The sequence below is a fragment of the Anarhichas minor genome, unplaced genomic scaffold (genome assembly GCF_050575085.1).
Source record: "Anarhichas minor isolate MPS153535 unplaced genomic scaffold, ASM5057508v1 ptg000045l, whole genome shotgun sequence".
NCBI classification, from domain to species: domain Eukaryota; kingdom Metazoa; phylum Chordata; class Actinopteri; order Perciformes; family Anarhichadidae; genus Anarhichas; species Anarhichas minor.
Genome location: NW_027466491.1, coordinates 2085376 through 2105414, shown reverse-complemented (window position 1 = coordinate 2105414; position 20039 = coordinate 2085376). Strand labels below are relative to the sequence as shown.

The 20039-nt window shown below is 44.2% G+C and overlaps 1 protein-coding gene across 1 annotated transcript in view; it reads left to right on the top strand.

Annotated features, from left to right (window-relative positions):
• Positions 1 to 1119: 1119 nt before the first annotated feature.
• Positions 1120 to 20039, top strand: part of dock4b (dedicator of cytokinesis 4b) — a 72080-nt gene continuing 53160 nt past the window's right edge. The window contains exons 1-11 of the mRNA XM_076111301.1: positions 1120 to 1234; positions 2803 to 2843; positions 3951 to 4006; positions 4091 to 4187; positions 4741 to 4889; positions 8245 to 8329; positions 12759 to 12910; positions 17283 to 17364; positions 17544 to 17604; positions 18185 to 18317; positions 19221 to 19309. Of these exons, the coding sequence (XP_075967416.1) occupies positions 1120 to 1234; positions 2803 to 2843; positions 3951 to 4006; positions 4091 to 4187; positions 4741 to 4889; positions 8245 to 8329; positions 12759 to 12910; positions 17283 to 17364; positions 17544 to 17604; positions 18185 to 18317; positions 19221 to 19309 (1060 nt within the window). The remainder of the gene's footprint in view (positions 1235 to 2802; positions 2844 to 3950; positions 4007 to 4090; positions 4188 to 4740; positions 4890 to 8244; positions 8330 to 12758; positions 12911 to 17282; positions 17365 to 17543; positions 17605 to 18184; positions 18318 to 19220; positions 19310 to 20039) is intronic.

The window sequence follows — 20039 nt, the reverse complement described above, 5'->3', positions numbered from 1 at the left end:
CCCGTGGTGTTGCTGCTTGCAGCTTTCTCGACAAACGCTTATGCAATCAATTTCACACGCGCTTCATTGGGTCCTCAGTAATACACCTGCCATGACATAGTTGCATCACACATCCAAGTTGCAGCTGCTCACTTCTCCTAAAATCGCCTAAATACACTTTGGTTCTGGTAAAAAATAAAAATTCCACTTCATATATTCTGTATGACACAGAATGTATTTATGTAAGTGTGTTTGTGCAGAAATACAGCGATGTTTCATTATTTATATAAGCTTTGATGTTTATTTCACCTACACAGATTATTGATTGCTCCCTCTCTCTCTGTGTCGGTTTTGTTTTGTATCGCTCTGCTTGTTGTCTCAGGACCTTTTCCTAACTCTGCATAACTCTGCTCAGAATGTTAAAATAACTCGTGTGGGTTTTTTTTGTGCCTCTTTCTCTTGCAGTGCTGGCCAGTTTCCGAGGGACCGTCCAGCATGGCCTCCCGCTGGAAATCGGAGACACGGTGCAGATCCTGGAGAGATGTGAAGGTACAGTGTGCACGCGGCGCGCTCTTAGTATATGTATGTCCAGATCAAACGATAACAGCTGTTACACTCTTATATTTACCTTATTAAATCTATCCCAAATATTTGATAAAGCCATGCACACACTGGGTCGCACATGCACTTGCTCACACACTCGCGTCGATCCACAGATTTATGAATGCAACCACAAACGGGCCCGGAAACCGACACGCTACTTGACAAGGATTTGCACAAACACGTGCAAAGTTAACCATGCGGATACCACACTCTTCTCTTATGTCTTTTTGAGGATTATATCACGGTGCAGCATTTGCATTGAAACAAGCAGCGTCACGTCTTTGGTGAACGCCTGTGGAAGTCATGTTTGCTACCGTTTCCTGCACCACAGACTGGCCGCTTTTTCCCGCCTTCCTGCCCACGCTGAGTCTGTTGTTCTCCTCTACTTGCTTTCTCTGTATTGTGATTATTCTCTCCTTTTGCTCTGTATTCTCTGTCTTTAGGACTTTTAGTTTTCTTTATTTCCAGAATGATATCAACTCATCTAACCACAGCAAAGCCGCACTGTTACGCACACCTTAACACAGATAAGCAGCCATGCACAAACTCAGACGCACCTCCCCTCTTCCGGAGCTCTTGACACCCTCTGCCTCACTTCCTGTTGGGAGACAACGCTCGCACCGAGAGAGTCAGTCAGACGTGCAGCCAGCCAGTCAGAGGGCTGTGATGTTTGCGGTTTAAAAAAAGGCCCAGAGGAAGTAGACAATAGCAAAGCCAGCGGAATTCTTGGCCCAGAAGGGAGGAGCAAAAATCAAATTCCTGCCAGCAGCGAGCGGGCTGAGAGACGGGGTGCTGACAGCAGTGGAGACAGACTAATGGGTCTGCCTCATGTTGATGCTGTTGACACTTCAGAACACAGGAGCTTATCATGCGAACGTGTCTTTGCTGACACGGGGCTCCCGTCTGTAAAAGGCGCCGCCCCCAGTAATTGAATTTCGACTTTCGGCTCTAACTCGAACTTTTGTTAAGTTCCTGACAGCAGTGAATGCATTTGTGTACAGTATATAGTTAAGTTTTTATCTAAAGTCCTCCCACCACAGACCCCATCAGATGAGCCCAAGTACCTCTTCATAGACACCACCTAATGCTCCATGTTCCTAATGTGGATGTGTCCGTGAAATGCACATAAAAGTTCCTTCAAAGCTACTTCAATCTTGCAGAAGTACCCCCGGTTGGTCATTGATCAGTTGTCACATGCTACTGATTTCTTACTGATGTCTTGCTACCCTTCACTGACATTAAACCTTTCAGAAAGCCGTCACTGTCCTTGACCTCTGCTGCTGAAAAAAGAAATTGACTCACCTCGGAAATACTGAGCGCGTGTTCCACAGTGCGGGACCCAGGCAAATTACTCAACGCTTGTTGCGAGCACGCGTGCCTGAAACAAATCTGAGAGAAAGCACTACCTAAGTCCCAGACGCTCTGGTGAAAACCCAACAGTGATTAGAATAATCTAATGCATTTACATTTGAGCTATTTAGCTAATGCTCTTATCTGGAGGGATTTACAATGATTGCAACAGTGGAATGAGCTCCGATCGTCAGTTTGGAAAAGAGCATCAAGCTCAAAGCCTCAGATATAAATGTATTAGATCGTTTCTATCAGGACTGGGATTTGCTAAAGCATCGAGCATGTACTAATTTGAGCCCAGATTGGAGTGTGTAATGGCGCGAGCATATGCAAGCTGTAGCCTCTGCTTTTTTTCATACTTGCTAAGGACAAGTGTTACAGGTTCACAGGGTTCTCAGTGGCTTTGTCTCACAGGTCCCTTCCCTTCACTCTGCTGTGCATTAGCTTGTGGTCACTGCAAACAAGTTACCTTGTACTGCAGTGCTCTCGAGCGCTCCGATGACATGTGACAAAATCTAAAAAAAATGGTGTTGATCTTTTTATTAGCGGTGGAGAGTCATTCAGTTGGTGGTGAGATACTCAGTCAGAGATCCGTTCATGTCTCAGGCCCCCTTTTCACATGACGCGGAAATGGAATAAAACTGACTGTCTGGTGGGCTTGTTATGCAATTTCTTGGTATATACAGCTGTCCGGATCATTGTCATTAAATCTCACACATGCATCCTCTTCCCTGTCCTTCTCTTATTAAATGTATCGTATTCCATATATCTCCACCGTCTCTCCTTGCAGTCTAAGCCAGATATCACAATGTCGGGGTGTATTATTCATACGCACATGCTGTAAATTAAAATGGTGCTTTGTCTCTGCAGGCTGGTACCGAGGTTTCATCCTGAAGAATCCAAATTTCAAGGTGAGCGAACCTTTTCCGAGTGCGTGTGTGTGTTTTGCTTTGTACAGTCATTTAGTTTTGTTAGCCGCCGCAACTAGCAATTTCACCAACTCTCAGTGACCGATATCCGCAGCTGTGCTTACTCTTGTGTGGTAAAAGTGCTCAGCGTGTTGGTAGCATAAGCCGGATGTGGTCAGCTGTAGGGTTAAAGGCCCTACATGCTTATGGTCCCATCCACACAGGTGTTTTGCATTTTTTCCGACAGAGCAGAACCTTGGTTATTGTTTTAATTAAACTACACCGGCTATGACGATCCCAAATGTCTGAAATGAAGAAGGTCTATTCGTAGGCCTACGTTGAGACATCACATCATTTCCCGCAGAGCTCTAGAAGTCTTGAGAAAGCAACTTCTTTGTTAATAGGTTTTTTAATAATTCATCAATTATTTTCTTTTAATCAATTCCACTCTTCAATAACTCTGCTGGTGCCGTGTGTAGTTAGCGCCCTAGAACACGATAGCATAGCTTTATACTGACGGCACGAATCAGAATGTGATTTGTGAAACAAATGGTTAGACTGCTGAAAAAAAGAAGAAGCAGAAAGTCAATTGGATGACGGCTCTTACAAGTAAAAATGAATAAAAAACCCGTCCTTGCTCAAGACCGACCAATTAAAGCAAAGTGACAGTAATAGATGTGGCTTTTAAAAGCTCTTGCTCAGGAGAGCGTGTGATAACACGAACCAAGTTGGGAGTGAAGTGTTGCGTTCAGAGTCTCTGTGTGTGTGCGAGTGTGTTGAATTCATCCTGTTACTTAAACATAAGTTCTGCTTTGATCTTCCTGAGTCAATAGGGAGCAACTTGCAGTTTATTAGCATCAAACAGGGCACACACACACACACACACACAAGCAAGCACACTTTTCATCTTTTTTTTTTTTTTTGGTCTCCTAAACCCCCAATGCTACTTTCTTTTATCTCCTCGTCTGCTCCCGTTTCCCTCTGCTCTCCTTCTTTTAACCCGCAAACACACCGTATTGATTGTATGCATCATTGCTGCACGCTAACAGAATGACTTACTGAGCTGAATTAGAAGAACTTCTCATTAACCTGTTCATCTTCTGCTCAAAGGGGATCTTTCCGACCAGCTACATCCACTTGAAGAATGCCCACGTCAAGAATAAAGGGTACGTGGAACCATTTTCTCCCCCTCTTCTCCCGTTCTCATGTGTCGCAATGGAGGTTTGAACTCTATTTGTGTGTGTTTGCAGGCAATTTGAGACGGTCATCCCTGTTGAAGACTCTGTCATCACAGAGATGACCTCGACGTTGCGAGACTGGGGTGCCATGTGGAAACAACTCTATGTGGTAAGAATCCCCCCCCCCCCCCCCCCCACACCCACACCCGCACACACACACACACACACACAGTTTGCATTGATTTTGAATGTCACTACCGCCTAAGCGAAGCTCGCCTTTTTAGGGTAATTCGAAAGCCACAAACAGTCGAAGCTTTTTCACACACATTCATTAGTTGGATTGATTGTGTTTGTGGCATATTAAGCCATCTGGGGTGCTTATTAAATTGAGCAGATGAATACGCGCAGATCAAAAGTGCATACATTTGCGGCAAAAAGCAGCAGGACACTGGAGCTAATTTGCACAAATCCATTTTAAGTTTCTCTGTCTTCCGCTCTCTGTGGGTCGCCGTGTTCCTCTTTGGCTCTCTAATGTGCGTTCTGTCACTTTGTTTTCACTTAGGCTTTTGGGTGGCAAGATGAGACTGTATGTTTTTGTCTTATCTGTGTCCTTCCCTCTGTCTTATGTCCTTTCAGTCCCCGCCTTTGGCTGACTCACTGTGCTTCTCCACTCATTTTTTTCTCCCGCCGTCCCTACTCCCCACTGTTTCCTGTGTCTGCAGAAGAATGAGGGGGATTTGTTCCATCGACTTTGGCACGTGATGAATGAAATCCTGGACCTGAGGCGGCAGGTGCTGGTGGGCCACCTTACCCATGACCGCATGAGGGACGTCAAGCAGCACATCACGGCGAGACTGGACTGGGGCAACGAGTGAGTTCCTATATCTGTGTTTTTATGTTTGAAGTCATTCATCTTTCATCAGTTGAACTACTACTCGGTTTAAGACTGATTTTCTGCCCTCTGCTCAGCCACCGGATTCTATTCGCTTCATAGTGTTGTATGAAAATCAAATACCAGCGACCAGAGGATTTCTTGCTTGAGAGCAGCAATTCATCACAGGGCACATTCAGTCAGCCTTCCTTTATTGTAAAAGTTATGTTTTTATTGCATGTTAATGCAGTTTTGAACCAGAACAATTTTGAGTCTTGTATGTAATGCTTTTCAGCCACTCACTCTAAAATCTTGAGTGTCTGAGTTTCTTTGAATGCACCACCGATGAATCATTCCCAGCCCCTGCTCACATCTGCATAACCACATTAATACCCTGCATTGTCTACAAAATTAACAAATAAAATAAAGTAAACGTCATGTTCACTGTGAGGAATAACCTGCAGAGAGTTTAAAGTCTCTGACCTATGAGGAAGGCGGGAAATAAATGTAAAAAGTTGTGAAGGGGTTATCAATAATATAAAGCATATTTGTAGTTAATGAGAAACAGTCCAGAGAGGTATAATAACAACTTGATTCAGCTAACATTAGTTCAACTTAACGAACACTTGTATTGAACATGACGTTGTAAAATGAATCTCACATTTCTTCACATATTTTAGGAACAATTGGAATATTTGATTCAGTTATTCTGTCTTCCAAGCAAGAGCCCCCTGCAACTCTCCAACTCGTCGCTTCCTTCTTTCACAGACTCCCCCTCTCTTACTCTTCTCTCCTTGCTCCGCTGTCTTTTGTTGTCACCTACCATCCCTGCAGGCAGACTCCTCACTCAATCAAGTCCCCCCCCTGTCACACAGACAGCACCCTCTCCATCCTCCCTCTCTCTTTCTTCTCTCTTTCCTCTCATGCCATGGGGGTGAAATAATTCAATCCCCCAACTTCTGGCATTCTCTCTTTCTATCTGTCCTTACCCTTCACTGTCCTTCTTTCCCCCTGCTGTGGACCCTCCTCAAACACACACACACACACACACACACACACACACACCTCCTTAGTCAGTGGTGTATAGTAACGAAGTAGAAATACTTCGTTACTGTACTTAAGTCGTTTTTTTGGATATCTGTACTTTACTTTACTATTTATGTTTCTGTTGACTTTTACTTTTACTTCACTACATTTTGCAAAGAAAACTGATACTTTTACTCCGATACATTTCCCCTGAAACCTTCGTTACTCGCTACAAAATCAAATCTATCTTTAGAAACAAAATGAATCATGAGACCAGCGTCGGGGACTGTGGTGGAACACAGACTGCAAGCAAGCAGGCGAATCAGTGGTCCTAGCTTGCAAGTTAAATCATTGGTTAATCACGTTAATGCGCAATTGCAAACAAGTGCTCTCAAAGCCGCGGTGTTTAGGTTCCCAGTGATGCCCAGGATGCTATATGCTATAGCTAGCAAGCGACAACACGAGTAGAATTCCACACAGGACGGGTGGGATGAGGAGAGGTGGATCGGTCAAACAAACACTGGCGTTTCCTCCAGGAGGCCGCAGTTTGTGCCGTGTGTGAAACGAGAAGCCAATGTTGATTTATTTGTGACGTGACTTCCGTACTTACGCAACGCCACTTCCGTAGATATTTTAACGCAAACCACGATCTTTTCCTAAACCTAACTAAGTAGTTTCATCGCCTAAACCTTAGTTGTTTCCTGTGAAGATGGAAGTTTATTTTGAAAAGACAGTATGCGTGTAACAAGCGAAAACAGACTCATGTTGCTGGACTTTTGCAGGAAAAACGCACGAAAAATGAGGAGTAACTTTTCGTAAGATATCAATAAAACGGGGATGAATTTATATCATTGTATAAAGAGAGTGACATGAGAAGATCAATCTCATGTCTGTAAGTTAAATCAGCTATAATCACTCTTTTAAAGTGATTAGTGACTCGTCTAAAACATTTAAAAAAGGAATAACTTCAATAGAATCATTCTATACAATGTAGCTTCTTTACATTCTATTAGAATGTAAAGAAGCTACATTGTAATAGAATTGTCTTTTGAAGATGAACAGGACATTTTTCAGTCTCAAGTAATGACTGGGTTGTTACTTTCGGTGCTGCTTTAGTATCGATCATGTTTTGATATTTGAGTCATTTTGTGGATGATCAGATGGAGTTATGATGGTAGCAGTCGCCCAATTGCAGATTCAGCTTGAGCAAAACCTTTGCTATTGTGTTCAAATCAGGCCCATAGGAGTTCACAAGGCAGGTGTCCTTTCTCACAACACTGACCTGATGCATCAAGTGGATATTTTTTGCTGAACACAACATTATGCATTTGCCATCTACATCCTCTAGTCGGAATGAGCATACTTATAAACACACTGTTACAACTCCTTCATAGTGTCATATTGCCTTTCGGAGAATTATGATGATAAGTTCATAGTAGATGCAAAAGTATACTTATGTACAATATATTATGTTGAACATTGTTGATCCTGGATGGATCACAGCCAACCCAATTATTTTCAACACAGCTCCATGTCCTTGGTCATGGTGCCACAGCACTTAAAAGAATAAACTTCATAAGTCTCATAATTCTGACCCTTTGCTTTTTTATTAACAGCATTTACTTGTACTTTTACTTTCAATACTTAAGTACATTTAATATCAGAAAATTACTTTTGATACTTAAGTACAATAAATATCAGATACTTTAGGACTTTTACTCAAGTAGTATTCTAATAGGTGACTTTTACTTTTACTGGAGTCATTTTCCAGTAAGGTATCTTTACTTTTACTCAAGTATGGCTTTTGGGTACTTTATACACCACTGTCCTTAGTGAGGAGATGGGTGGACAGTCCCTCGCTGTGGGTTGTTGTATGCTTGACCAGGTCTGTCTCTTTTATTGCTGACAAGGAGACACACTGTAGCGTGCCGTTTTGGTCCACTGAAAGGGCCAGCCTAGAGGACGATAAGAAGAAGGAAAGGAGAGGGAAGGAGGGAGGAAGTGAGAGGGAGAGTAGTAGTATGGAGAGAGAGAGATGGGAGAAGTTGGAGGACGAAGGAAAAAGAGGACAGCGGGTAAAGCAGAGGGGGGGGGGCTAAAGAGAGAGGACACTTTTCTTTCATTTGTCAAGTTTATTCCAACGAGTGACACAGGTGATCTGGCAGCACTAGTGTGCGTCTGTGCATGTGTAAGTCTACATGCTGTGCGTTCGTTCACTTCGTTGTCAATGCTCAGTCCAGTCGACCTGGTTTTGCCCGTCACATGCTCGGATATCAATGAACTGCCACTGTTTTGTATGTAGTTCACTTTCTTAATCTGTGTGTTACAGGCAACTCGGATTGGACCTGGTCCCCAGGCGAGAGTTCAGCATGGTGGACCCCGATGAAATCAGCGTCACAGAGCTTTACAGACTGGTGAGTGGTCCTCCAAGCCCTCCGCGCAGTATCGAACTGCTTTGTTCTCAAACCAGTGCCTCATTAAGGGAGCAGGGTGGTGAGGGGCAGGCGAGGAGAAGAACGTGTATCCTTGTAGAAGCGGCTAAATCCAGCTCATCACATGTACTGTATAGTGGGCAGAGGGTCCGGTCCATCACATCGCATCTCCACCTTTTAAGCTTAAATCTTGAACCTGGACATCGGTGTCTCCTGGCTTTTGTGAAGGATCTTCGTGAATGCTCTCGCCGCATTCAGTAGTTGCTCTGGAGCTTTTTTTTTCGACTGCATCACGTGTTTTCCTCAGCAGATTGAGTTTTGCCTGGTTGTCAAGGAATTATCGATGTTCAACATTTCCACAACCTTTGAGCACTTTAAAGACTTCTCATCCGTGTTGGCTTAAAAGTAGGGAATTCAAAGTTCATTCTTGGCCTTGGAAACAGCAGTTTGCGAGATGATCTCACCGCTGCACTGGAGCTTTCCATCGTATCGCACAATCTCTCTTCCTTTTTCTCAGCGCTTTAAGGACTTCACGTTGGCTTAAAGGTTTAGACTGAAAGAATAGCTTTGGCAATTGTGTTGTATTTTAGATATTATTAATACACATCAAACTCCGTGTTAGCCACTCAGTGTTGCACGTAGAAATATAAAGTATAGAATGTCTGAATCTCTCCCGTCTCCGTACCTCTCTCTTGCTCATTCTCTCCTTCCTTGTTTGCTCCCCGCTTCCCCCTTCACATTTTCCCCAAGCCCCAACCGCTGTTACCGTGGCAACCACTTCTCTGCCCTGATACAGTGCGTGGAGAATTGTATCACACACACACACACACACACACACACACACACACACACACACACACACACACACACACACACGTGCACTGTGACGGCTTTTCCTTCGCAGGGGTAATTGAAGCTCTTAATCCATCTGTTTCTTTTTTTTTTGTTAGTCAAAACAAAAGCAGGCATAGCAGGAAGAGAGCGTAATGCACCTCTATTAAAAGGCGTACCAAATGAGCAAATGACTGCAATTCCCCTACACTGAGACATGATCAAGAGACTGGTGTTCACCGCCGGCATCCACATTACAAAAGCACACACACACACTCACACTCGCGAACACCGAGACACAAAACATGATATCGAGCCCAAATGAAGTCACTGTTTTTCAGTGAGATCCAGCTTCCAACGCCCCTGGAGAGGGAGTCCGGAGCAGAGCGCGAGAGGAGCAGACCAGGGTTGAGATCCCAGAGCGATGCATTCATTACCGGTGGCAGTGACGAATAGCTCGAGGCCCGTCCCTGGACGCGTGGTAGTACAATGTCCTCTGTGACTTCACTTATCGCCGAAGTGATGCGAGCTTTTAAAAGCTCCTGCTCACATCTCTTGCGTCCCGCTCGTGTCACACAGGTCTCCTCGCCGCGAGCTAAAAAGAGGGCCGAAAAGAGGCTTAAATGGAGATGGAGAAGTGAGGGATGAAAGGAGGGATGTAGAAAGACCAGATGTTTCTCCGTCGCCTCAGTTTGACCCCCCCTCTCACCCATTTTTTTAGAAGCTCCTCGTACTCCGGCAGTCACTCCGCTCGGTGCTGCCTCATGCTGTTTGGGAAAAAATGACGGAGTGAACAATAATGAGACGGTTGGAAAAGCACTCGCATGGTCGTGCTCTCTCTCTGTGCAGCTATATATCTCTCTGGTTCTCTCCTTGCTTCCCGTACAATTTCCATGTTGCCAGCAGGGCTGCCGGGCTGTCACGGTCATCGTTTGTGTCTAGTCATGCTGAAGCTGCCACAACAACCACACGCTGCTCCGGTCGGGCATCTTAAATGACACACTGAAAATAACCCACGTAGTGAAATCCCACAGCATGAATTAGGCCTTCCCTGATGAAAAGCAGCAGCATTCAGGACCCAAACAAAACATATTCATCATTTTGACAGATATTGCTCTTGTAAAATGATTTGCAGTGTTATTTTCAACCATGTTTAAGTCTTAGAGGACAATGTTAGTGGGTTTGTTTTTCTTCATATGTTTGTATTTATAGTGCAACCAACTGTTTTCCAAAGCACATCATCAATTTTAGATTACCCTCTAGGCAATCACTGCTTAGCTCACATTTCCCTACCACATACAAATTTCATCTTCCAGAGACTTGAACCTTCTCTGAGGGAGCATTTTTGATGCCTTTTTTAGTTTCTGTTTCAAAACACCAGTGCCGAGTCAAAACAGCATATTTGTAATGTAGGGAAGAACCACTTCAAGCTGCATTTTTTTCACTTCATCCATCTTTGCCTACTCTTTTTTTTTTTTTTTTTTTTTTTTTTTTTTTGTTCAGGTTTGACTTTTTATTATAGAGTGCCTCCAGGAATATATGTCATTATTTCTGAAAAAAAGCCCATTCCTTTCAATCATTGCAGTTTTCTACATTCTATAATTTTATTCAGAATCAGGAATATGAGCCCACGTGAAAATTAAATCCTCAACCTCAGCTGTCCGACTTCCTTGCAGAGATGTTATTCTTTATTATTATTATTATTATCCTCTGAGACGTTCAATCCCGCCCAAGTTGTTTTTTTTCAGGCAATCGAAATGATCCCAATCTCGTATTATGCACCTTTCAAAAGAATAGTTCAATGTTTTGGGAAATGTGATGCTGGATTTAGCTGGAGCCAGCAGTTGATTAGCATAAAGATTGTTAGCAGGGGGAAACAGCTAGCATGACCAGGCAAGCAGCGGTGATTTAGCAATTTGTTGCTTTCACACCTTTTGTGCTGATTAAACAAATGAGTTATGGAATATTAATTAGTGAGCTTTGGATGTGCTGGTAGGTGGATTTTGTTAGCGTTGGGCAGCTCCAGGCTAGGCCCCTTTCCCCCCTCTGTTTCCTGTGTTTATGCTAAACGTAGCTTGGGTGGTGGGAGGGAAATCGATCTTTGCAATAAAGCAAATAAGGTTATTTACCCAAATGTTGACCTATTCTTTTAAATACACCAATAAAGAGGGTTCCAACATGGTTTCCCCTACAGAACCATCCAACGTAACTGACGACATAATGCAAATAACAAAACCTTCACAGGACAGAAGAATTCAGTTTTTTTTACATAATATACTGTTGGGGGAGACTGGTGGCAATTTCTTCTTTGTGTGTTTGACTCTTGATTCTCAGTGATGCTTTACTGCACTTCGCCCTTGCATTGTCTTCATTATTTTCCTTTCCTTCACTCCTCAACCTCCTCCTGCCCCCCCCCCGCCCCATCTCTTCCTGCTACAGAAGTGAATGGGGAGCACAATTTGGCAGCGGCTCTACTGGCCATCTGGTCCTGTGTGTGTGCACGTGTGTGTGTTTGTCCTCGTATTTTTGGATGTTGACAGGGGATTAGGATGAACCTCTCATAAACAGAGCTGCGACGCGTGTGTTGATCCGGACAGTATTTACAACGCCCGCACCATGCTGCGGGAGGCGTTATTGATCCGCATTATTGATTTGTTCTGATGTAGATTGACTTAATATAGCATCTAATACCAGGCACAAGTGCCCATGCACTACGAGGCAGTGAGATGTGACTTTCTGCTGCATTGTGGGACGGTCGCATTTATATTCAGGGTGAATTTCAGTGCTCTGGTTTCTGTTTCTCTGAGATTAAGCCACCAGTTGAAAGGGATGCATATCACAACACCATTATTTTATTATTTTGTCAAGAACATAATGAACCTACTTACAGATAAATGCTAGAGGTAAATAAATAAGGAAGGCGGCCATGTTAAGTGCTTTTAGACCTGACGATGAATATGCTTGTGTATAAATACCTGTTTATAAAGTGTTTGTTTATGTGCAGCAAGAAGTGTTTCCTGTGTTTCTTTGGCACCAAGATTGCAACAAAGAAACCGTCAGACAACGCAGCTCGAACGCTCACATCTTAGCCTCTGGCGCTGCTGACAGTCTGCGTTATTACACGTTGTATTAGCTCCATCTATATCAACAAAATCTATATCTTAGCCCGAGTCTTTAAATATATATGCAAATCTGCAGCAAATCTCCCAACTACGAGGAGTCTCAGAGGGATACTTGATACTAAACACAGCAGCTCTTGAATGTGATTGGCCAGTATTAAAAGAGATGTAACCAAATGTTGTTTTTTCCCCGGTATTAACTGTATTTGATAAGCTTTGATCCTGCTTTTTGAGGATCTCTCTAGATTTAGAGCTTATGGATTTTACTGCTTTTTTAACCTTTCCAAATCCATCCCTTCAATACATCAGAACAGCACAATGTGTACTTCTATCTGTTTTATGTATTTCATTTTTGCATGTTCTGTATAGTTGCAGATCAAGTCCGATATAGAAAGGTTTCCCTGCCCAGAATAGCATTCTGGAAATTGATTTGTGCCGATATTGTTTTCTCTCCTCTGCAGATGGAACATCGGCATCGTAAGAAGGAGACCCCTGCTGCCGCTAGCACCCATCACTTGTTCGTCCACGTGAAGAGTCTGATGAGTGCAAATCTGGGGGAAGAGCTAGAAGTCTTCTTCCACATTTATGACGGACGGGAGAACCGGCCACTCAGGTACGACACTTCAGAGAAAAGATTCCCCCGTGATTTTACCAACTAGTGACGGACCATGCATCACTTTTGGATACTTGTAGGTTAAAATAGTAGCCAATGTTTACTCGTCCATAGCAATGTAAGTGAGGTGGACTGGTGATTGCAGGGCGATATTTCAAAGGGCTCCCCTTCTGATGTCAAGAGGACCGCTCTAATTATATTCATGAAGATTGATTAGATGAAGCAGGTAGTTAAAGCGCACTTGGACACATAAAAGTGGGCGAGGCCGAGCTATTTTGTCTTATAAAAAGTGTCTGTCCCGTCCACATGAAAGAGCCTATCTCCCGGGGAGTCTGCACACGTCACTCGCGCAATGACACACGCACGCCCAAGTGCTCCTGATGGGGCGCCGGCCAAACGCAAGACTGTGTTTAAACTCCCCGGTTTCACAGTTCAAAGCGAAGAAAACAAATTCCATTTCATGTCGCAAACAAGCGGATTTGTCAGACAAGGCAAATGAGTGGGTTGAAAAATGAGCACGGCAACAGTGAAACTCCTTTTGATAAGTCATGCTTGTGTTTGACGCTCACTCTCCGCCCCACAGGGTCACATCAGAAGAACGAGGGTGACATTGATTCTTTTATTATTTCGTTTCAGTATACAGTAGCTCCACTTCTGGTTCTAATGAAATCCAATTCATTATTCATCACATCACTGGCAGAAAAGCTAACTTTTGTGCGAGCTTGGTTGACCTAAGTTTCTTTAAAAACCCTGCGTGGAGAGTCTGTGGGTTCCTTCATATTATGAATAATGGCACACAACAGAGGAGGTTCTATTTTTACAAGGAGTGTGCAAGGTTTGGTTTTCATGATGTGGTCTGTCCGAGAGAAAGAGGAGTTCCTCAGCTAAATGAGATCTGCATGTGTACACGCAAGCGCGCACACACACATACCGTGTGTCATCAGTGGATCAGAAGCACTTTTAATTAGGAAGTATATTTAAATGTGCTCTCCGGCCTCCTTTCAGCTCATGCATCCAAGTTCCTGATGTACGGTAAGAGGTTTGCGAATAATGAAGGTACATTTTGGCGACTATTCCTGACCCGCACTTTGACTTGAAGTGGGTAATTAGAGTCCAGTGGCATCATATCAAGTTCCACTCGAAACACATGCCTGCATTTGAAATGGATTTACAGCTCATTCTCTGACACACAATGAAGTCGGCTTTAGTTGTTAAGCTCATGTTTTGCGCTTTTATCGACACTGAATAACAATATTATAATCTTACGATGACGTAATAACACATTTATATTCTTCTCACAGTTTATATAAATACCATTCTTTTTGTCAGTATTGGGGGGGAAAGGCTGTCAGAGGCCTTAACCATTGGGCCTTATTGGGTTTTGTCTTCAAGGAAGATCTCACAATGGCAGCTGGCCAACATTGTCCCTCACTGTCTGGTCACACACATAAACAGAGACACACACACACATTTAGGCAAGATGCCTGGCATGAAGCCATTTCGACACTTCCTTCTGTGCTGGTGGTTTCTCTCTCTGTGTGTGTGTGTGTGTGTGTGTGTGTGTGTGTGTGTGTGTGTGTGTGTGTGTGTGTGTGTGTGTGTGTGTGTGTGTGTGTGTGTGTGTGTGTGTGTGTGTGTGTGTGTGTGTGTGTGTGTGTGTGTGTGTGTGTGTGTGTGTGTGTGTGTGTGTGCGTGTGCCAGGGACCAGATGGGGGTCCGACCCGTTGTCTCAGTACCATGCCAACACCAGCAGCCCCCGTGCACCGTGCTAGCTGCTTTGTGTTCGATACAGGCTCCTTGTCTGGCTCTCCCAGCATGACGCACACTGTGGCCGACCATGCTCACACATGATCCTGTTGCTCTTTCTCTAAGTTCTGTGTGCTATCCCGGATCAAACACTTTACACTGCCTCGCTCCGGTCTCTCCGTAGATACTTGCACTTCCCGCCTCCTAATCGCAACCTATACTCAACTCCAACAGGGTCATCCTGAATGAGTGGACATGTGCGTCTGTCTATGTGTGTGTGTTTTTATATTCCTTTAGTGAACAGCAGAGGCCCAGTGTGTGTTTTTCACAAAGAAGACACATGTGGTTGATAGGTCTGGCCTGGTGTGTTCTCTACCTGTTCACCACACCGTCTAGTCTAGCCCTGCTCTCATCTTTCAACATGGCCTCTGGGGGTAGATTAAGGTTTTTCGGCTGTGGGGAGGGAGGGAGGCAACGGTGGCAGTTAATTTAGCCAGTATTTTACACGCCAGTCGCTCACTCCGCCCCCTCGACGGGTGATCGCACAGCTCCTAATGCAATCATCGATATCAGGAGAGGGAATAGCAGGCTCCGTGTGGGCCCAGAGGGGCGGGAAGTCGGCCATTCATGTTATGCTAATGCCAGCCCTGATAGAGGGAGATACGGTCCCGCTGGGGGGGGGGGGGGCACTGGTCCTCTTAGCTCGGGTGATCAACACGCTGCAGCTGTGAGGGAGAAAAGTCGATGGCAAGGGAGGGAGGGGCGTGTAAGGGACTCGCGCATGTGTGTCTGTGTGTGCAGGAGTGGCTGTTAATTGGCAGTTGGGGTTTCCACAATAGAGCGCTAATTAGGGTTGGGGAAAACGTGCGCACGTCTCATGTCTAATGCATAGGAATCTGCCTCCATATGGCTGGATAAATGGCCTGGGAAGTTACAGAGAGCAGCTAATGAGGAACAACCGCATCTAAATCCAACCGGCTCTCAACCGGCTCGTTCCAATTCGGACGATGAGAAGGAAAACTTTACCGAAAGGAGCACATGTCTGAAAAATCACGAGCATTTGTATAATTAATTATCAGAACCGTAATTAATTCAAACAGCGCCCGTTGCCCTACATACACAAAATGCTGAATTACAGTGCAGGAAGCAGCCTCGTATTTACATCACAGACGAGACATTGTCACTTTTAAGCCCTTGTAATAAGAGCTTTTAATAGCTCAGACTGTTCTGAAACATCCTAATCCATTGTAGCCGTATGCAGCATGAAGTCAAGTTATATAGGCTCTGTTGGGGTAAATGCTGCTCTTGTGTGGATGGGTCTACTGTAGCCCGCGCCTGCTAACCGTGCCAGAGACTCGGCTCATTGTCAGGCACTGGTGCATTACAAGGTTTTTCTCCCTGCTTATCGGTGGACTGTGAAAGTCACCTAACTGGATTAGCCCTCAGCTCGCCAGCCAGGATGAGACGGGGCCCAGCAGGACGCCTCCGCTGCCTCTCTTTGAGCTTGTGTGCGAGATAGAAAGAGAGGACGGAGTACAAAGAGAATGAAAAGGCGTTCTGTGTCCGTCCTTTCTGTTTTTTTCGCCCGACATGCACTTAATTACACGCCTGCACGAAGGCGGGGTGCGGGGCATCTGAGGCCAGAGTTGTTATTTCGAGTCAGTTCACTCTGCCCTGTGAAGCTCTTGAATTTCATACTCTAAAGTTGCACTGTAGAGTATGTGCAAACTGTCCAAAGTATGATTCAGAGTTGTTCAGACAGAAAGCCAGACAATTTACTTTTCCAATTGTCTCAGTGTGGCGGCGTACGGTTTTATTTTTAGCCAATGCTAGCGTCACAGCTCGAGGGGGGCAGTGTTTTGTCTGTATGTCGGTTGGTTAATCTGCCACTTTGGTCCTGATGTAAATGTTTCAACACCTATTGTATAGACTTTCATGGTCCCCAGATGATCTATTCTAATGACTGTTGCGATCCTCTGACTCTTCTGAGGGATGACTTCACTTGAGTGAAGTGACTCGACAGCTATTGAATGATACAGACCCTCTGACTTTCCTTTTAGCTCAACCATCAGAACATTTTTTTTTTTAAATTCTGTCCAAGACTGTGGTTTCTTGGCAGTTCTGAGACTGAGGTCGTAGTTTTTTGTTGTTGTAACCCATCACTATTTTTGCTGACAGTCGGGTATGCGAGCTAAAACGTGTCAGAGAGAACCCACGATATGCAACAACACACTGAATATTCAAGCCAGCCGTGGAGGAGCCCCGTGTGGATGTACTTGTTGTCGGATATGTTAGACAGCCTATGTTGGGGATTTGGTTCAGCAAATCAAGCTTTGTATATATTTTTGTCTCCCTCTATCCCTCTGTCTCTGATCCTTCTCTGCCTGTCTTGCTGCAGCCTCATATTCTGTTTCAGACAGCTTTTCGGTTTGAAGCGTTCACTTTGAAGCGTTTTCTCCAGTGCCCACCGTTCAGCGCTTGACTTTTCTGACACCGTTTCTAATCTTTATTCTGTTCCGGTTAGCGGTGGCTTTGATGCAGTTGTTTACGACGACACCCAGCCATCACTTCTGACCCCATTCATCTCATTGTGTGTTCCCACACTCTTGTCTCTCCCCGTGTACAGCGAAAGGTTCTTTGTCAAGCTGAATAAGAGCGGGTTGCCCAAGTCGCCAGAGAAGACGGAAAGACAATGCACGCTATTCGTGGTGAGTAGCGAACATGGCTTTGCGTTTACGAAGATTGATCGGGGAGCAATTTAAAGCAATGTACAGTAAAGTCATGCTCCATCACCCTGAAAACTAAGAGCTAAGTCAGCCCTCTGTGGCTTGTTTACAATGATTGAATCTGATGCTGAAATGTGTTTTCCTGCTTTTTTTTCTTTCAGGATTTGGGAAGCAGCGATCTCCGAAAAGATGTCTACATCGTTGTGCACATCATAAGAATAGGTGGGAGTTATGATGCTGCTTCTTTATTTTACTGAGCGCTACATGTCTATTAAATCTCGTGGGCTCTCGTAGCAGTAGCGATGGGAAGATTTAGGACACGCACAATGACTGGCGGTGAATTTCCATTATTGTGATGGTCATGAATATTGAGTGACTTCAAAAAGCTGTCCATCATGGTAGAGAAGTGAAAAATAGAACCTCATTAATTATCATGTAAGACACAAACAGACTCGCACAATATTTGATTTACTAATGCGAGGGAGGGCCTTATGATTTATGATTGTTTTTCCCTAAAAAGGATGTCTGCTAAAAAAGCTATTTGTTTCAAAAGTAAGGTAAGGTGATTCAGGATAATATTGCGAATCGCAGCTATTTTGGCTAGGATAACATGACTGTTTCCTTTTTTGTGTGTGTGTGTGTGTGTGTGTGTGTGTGTGTGTGTGTGTGTGTGTGTGTGTGTGTGTGTGTGTGTGTGTGTGTGTGTGTGTGTGTGTGTGTGTGTGTGTGTGTGTGTGTGTGTGTGTGTGTGTGTGTGTGTGTGTGTGTGTGTGTGTGTGTGTGTGTGTGTCTGCGTGTGCAGGGAGAATGGGAGCAGGAGAGAAGAAGAATCTGTGTAGCGTACAGTACAGGAGGCCGTTTGGCTGTGCTGTCGTCAGCATCGCCGACCTCCTCACTGCCGACTCCAAGGATGACCACCTGCTCAAGGTTTATGCGTAAGTCACTGTAAACAACCAGCATTTCATTACAAAGTCTGAAAACGACAGATTGCGGCTAAGCTGGCTGTGATCGAGCTCCAGCTTAATATTACACTTATGTAAGTGGGACATTTTCTCTTCTCTCTTTTGGCAACAAGGCGTTTTAAGGGAGTCACTGCTCTTCCAAATTAGCAATAAATTAAGCTTTCATTCTAATTATTCTAATCAAAAAGATATCAGTCTTAAAAGCACATTTTTATAAAGCAATTCAAGTCAGTTTGTTAGCTGGTAGTCAAACTAAATAACAGCAGTATTGAAATAAATATTCACAATAAAAATGCACCTTTCCCGTTGTTGTTTGTTTCATCAACAGTGAAAGGACTTTGTGGTCCAACCTAGTCTACACGATGCCCTGAGGGATTAAACAAAAAGGCTAGTTGACACAGTAGTTTGACCTAAATTATAGCTGGATCAGACTGAGGGGCCAAATACATTTAGCTCTGAAGAAAATACAACTACTTTCTTTATACCTGCAGTAACACCAGAGAGGTTTTAGTCGGATAAGCATTTAAGTTCTGAACTGGATGTTTTCAGAATTAGGTCCAGACGAGACGTCACAGTAAATACTGTAAGAATTTGTTGACTTGACCTGCTCTAGTTCAACGTCACTGTCAAACCTTGCACCTGTAGTTCATCTTACAGTGAATCACACAGTACGTGTCACATACATTATAAGCCACCACTTGCTCAGAGTGCAACGTTCAGAGTGCAACAGAGCGGCAACCATCGACCATTCTTTCAGTAATCTGTCCTTGTGAGTCCTCCTACTTTGGCGGAGTGAAATACTAAATTGCTGAAGTGCCCCTTTGAGTAGAAAATGGATACAAAATATTTAATTTCTGTGTCATCTTTCTGTCTCAGGTGTAACACAGAGAGCGAGTGGCACCAGATCCATGAGAACTTAATCAAAAAGGCGAATTCCAGGTACAACCTGTCGGGCTCCAACACCGGTAAGAACCATAAGTCTTTTCTTTATTTTGCCGCCTCGCATCCACACACCTTGTTTTGAGACATTTGGTAACGCTACGATCTGGCCTCTTTAGCGTTGTGGGATTTGGTTTCAAAGCCAATGTACTTGTTCACTTGTTGTTTTGTATCGTGTTTTTATTCTCAGGGAACAACCTTTAAAGCTGTTAATTCAACAGTCTGGTGACAATCAGGCTTATTCCTTCCACAAAACCGTCATTGTGCCCACGATGACAAACTCAGCAGCTCGGTTGCATCATCGGTCTCTTACTGTGCAACAGTCAGCTTCCGGTCAGTCTGAGTAGCGTTCATGTGGGAGCGAAGTTCCTCTTTAGGGAGGCGGATCAGCCTTCACATGGTCGCGTCTTCAGGAAGCCTGCTGTTGCAAATGCATTCAGATGACTCTTATAAATAGCTGCATTTGCACCATACTGAACCGCAGCATCAGCAGTTTCCCATAGCAACAGGTTGGTGGAGAATCGGAACAGTCAGTTCTTCAAACCTCGAAGAAATGTCATGTGACGTGCGAAGAGGTTTGTTCCGCAATGAGATTCATCCTTAATTTCAGATATAGATGCAGCTGTCGTTGTTCGCACGAAATTATAGCCCGAGATGAACTTCTGATTAGGACCTCAAAATATGATCTGCAGTGCGGGAAGCTCGAATGGGGCACAGAGAGTGACGTGAGAGAACATAATCATGAATTAAACAGTG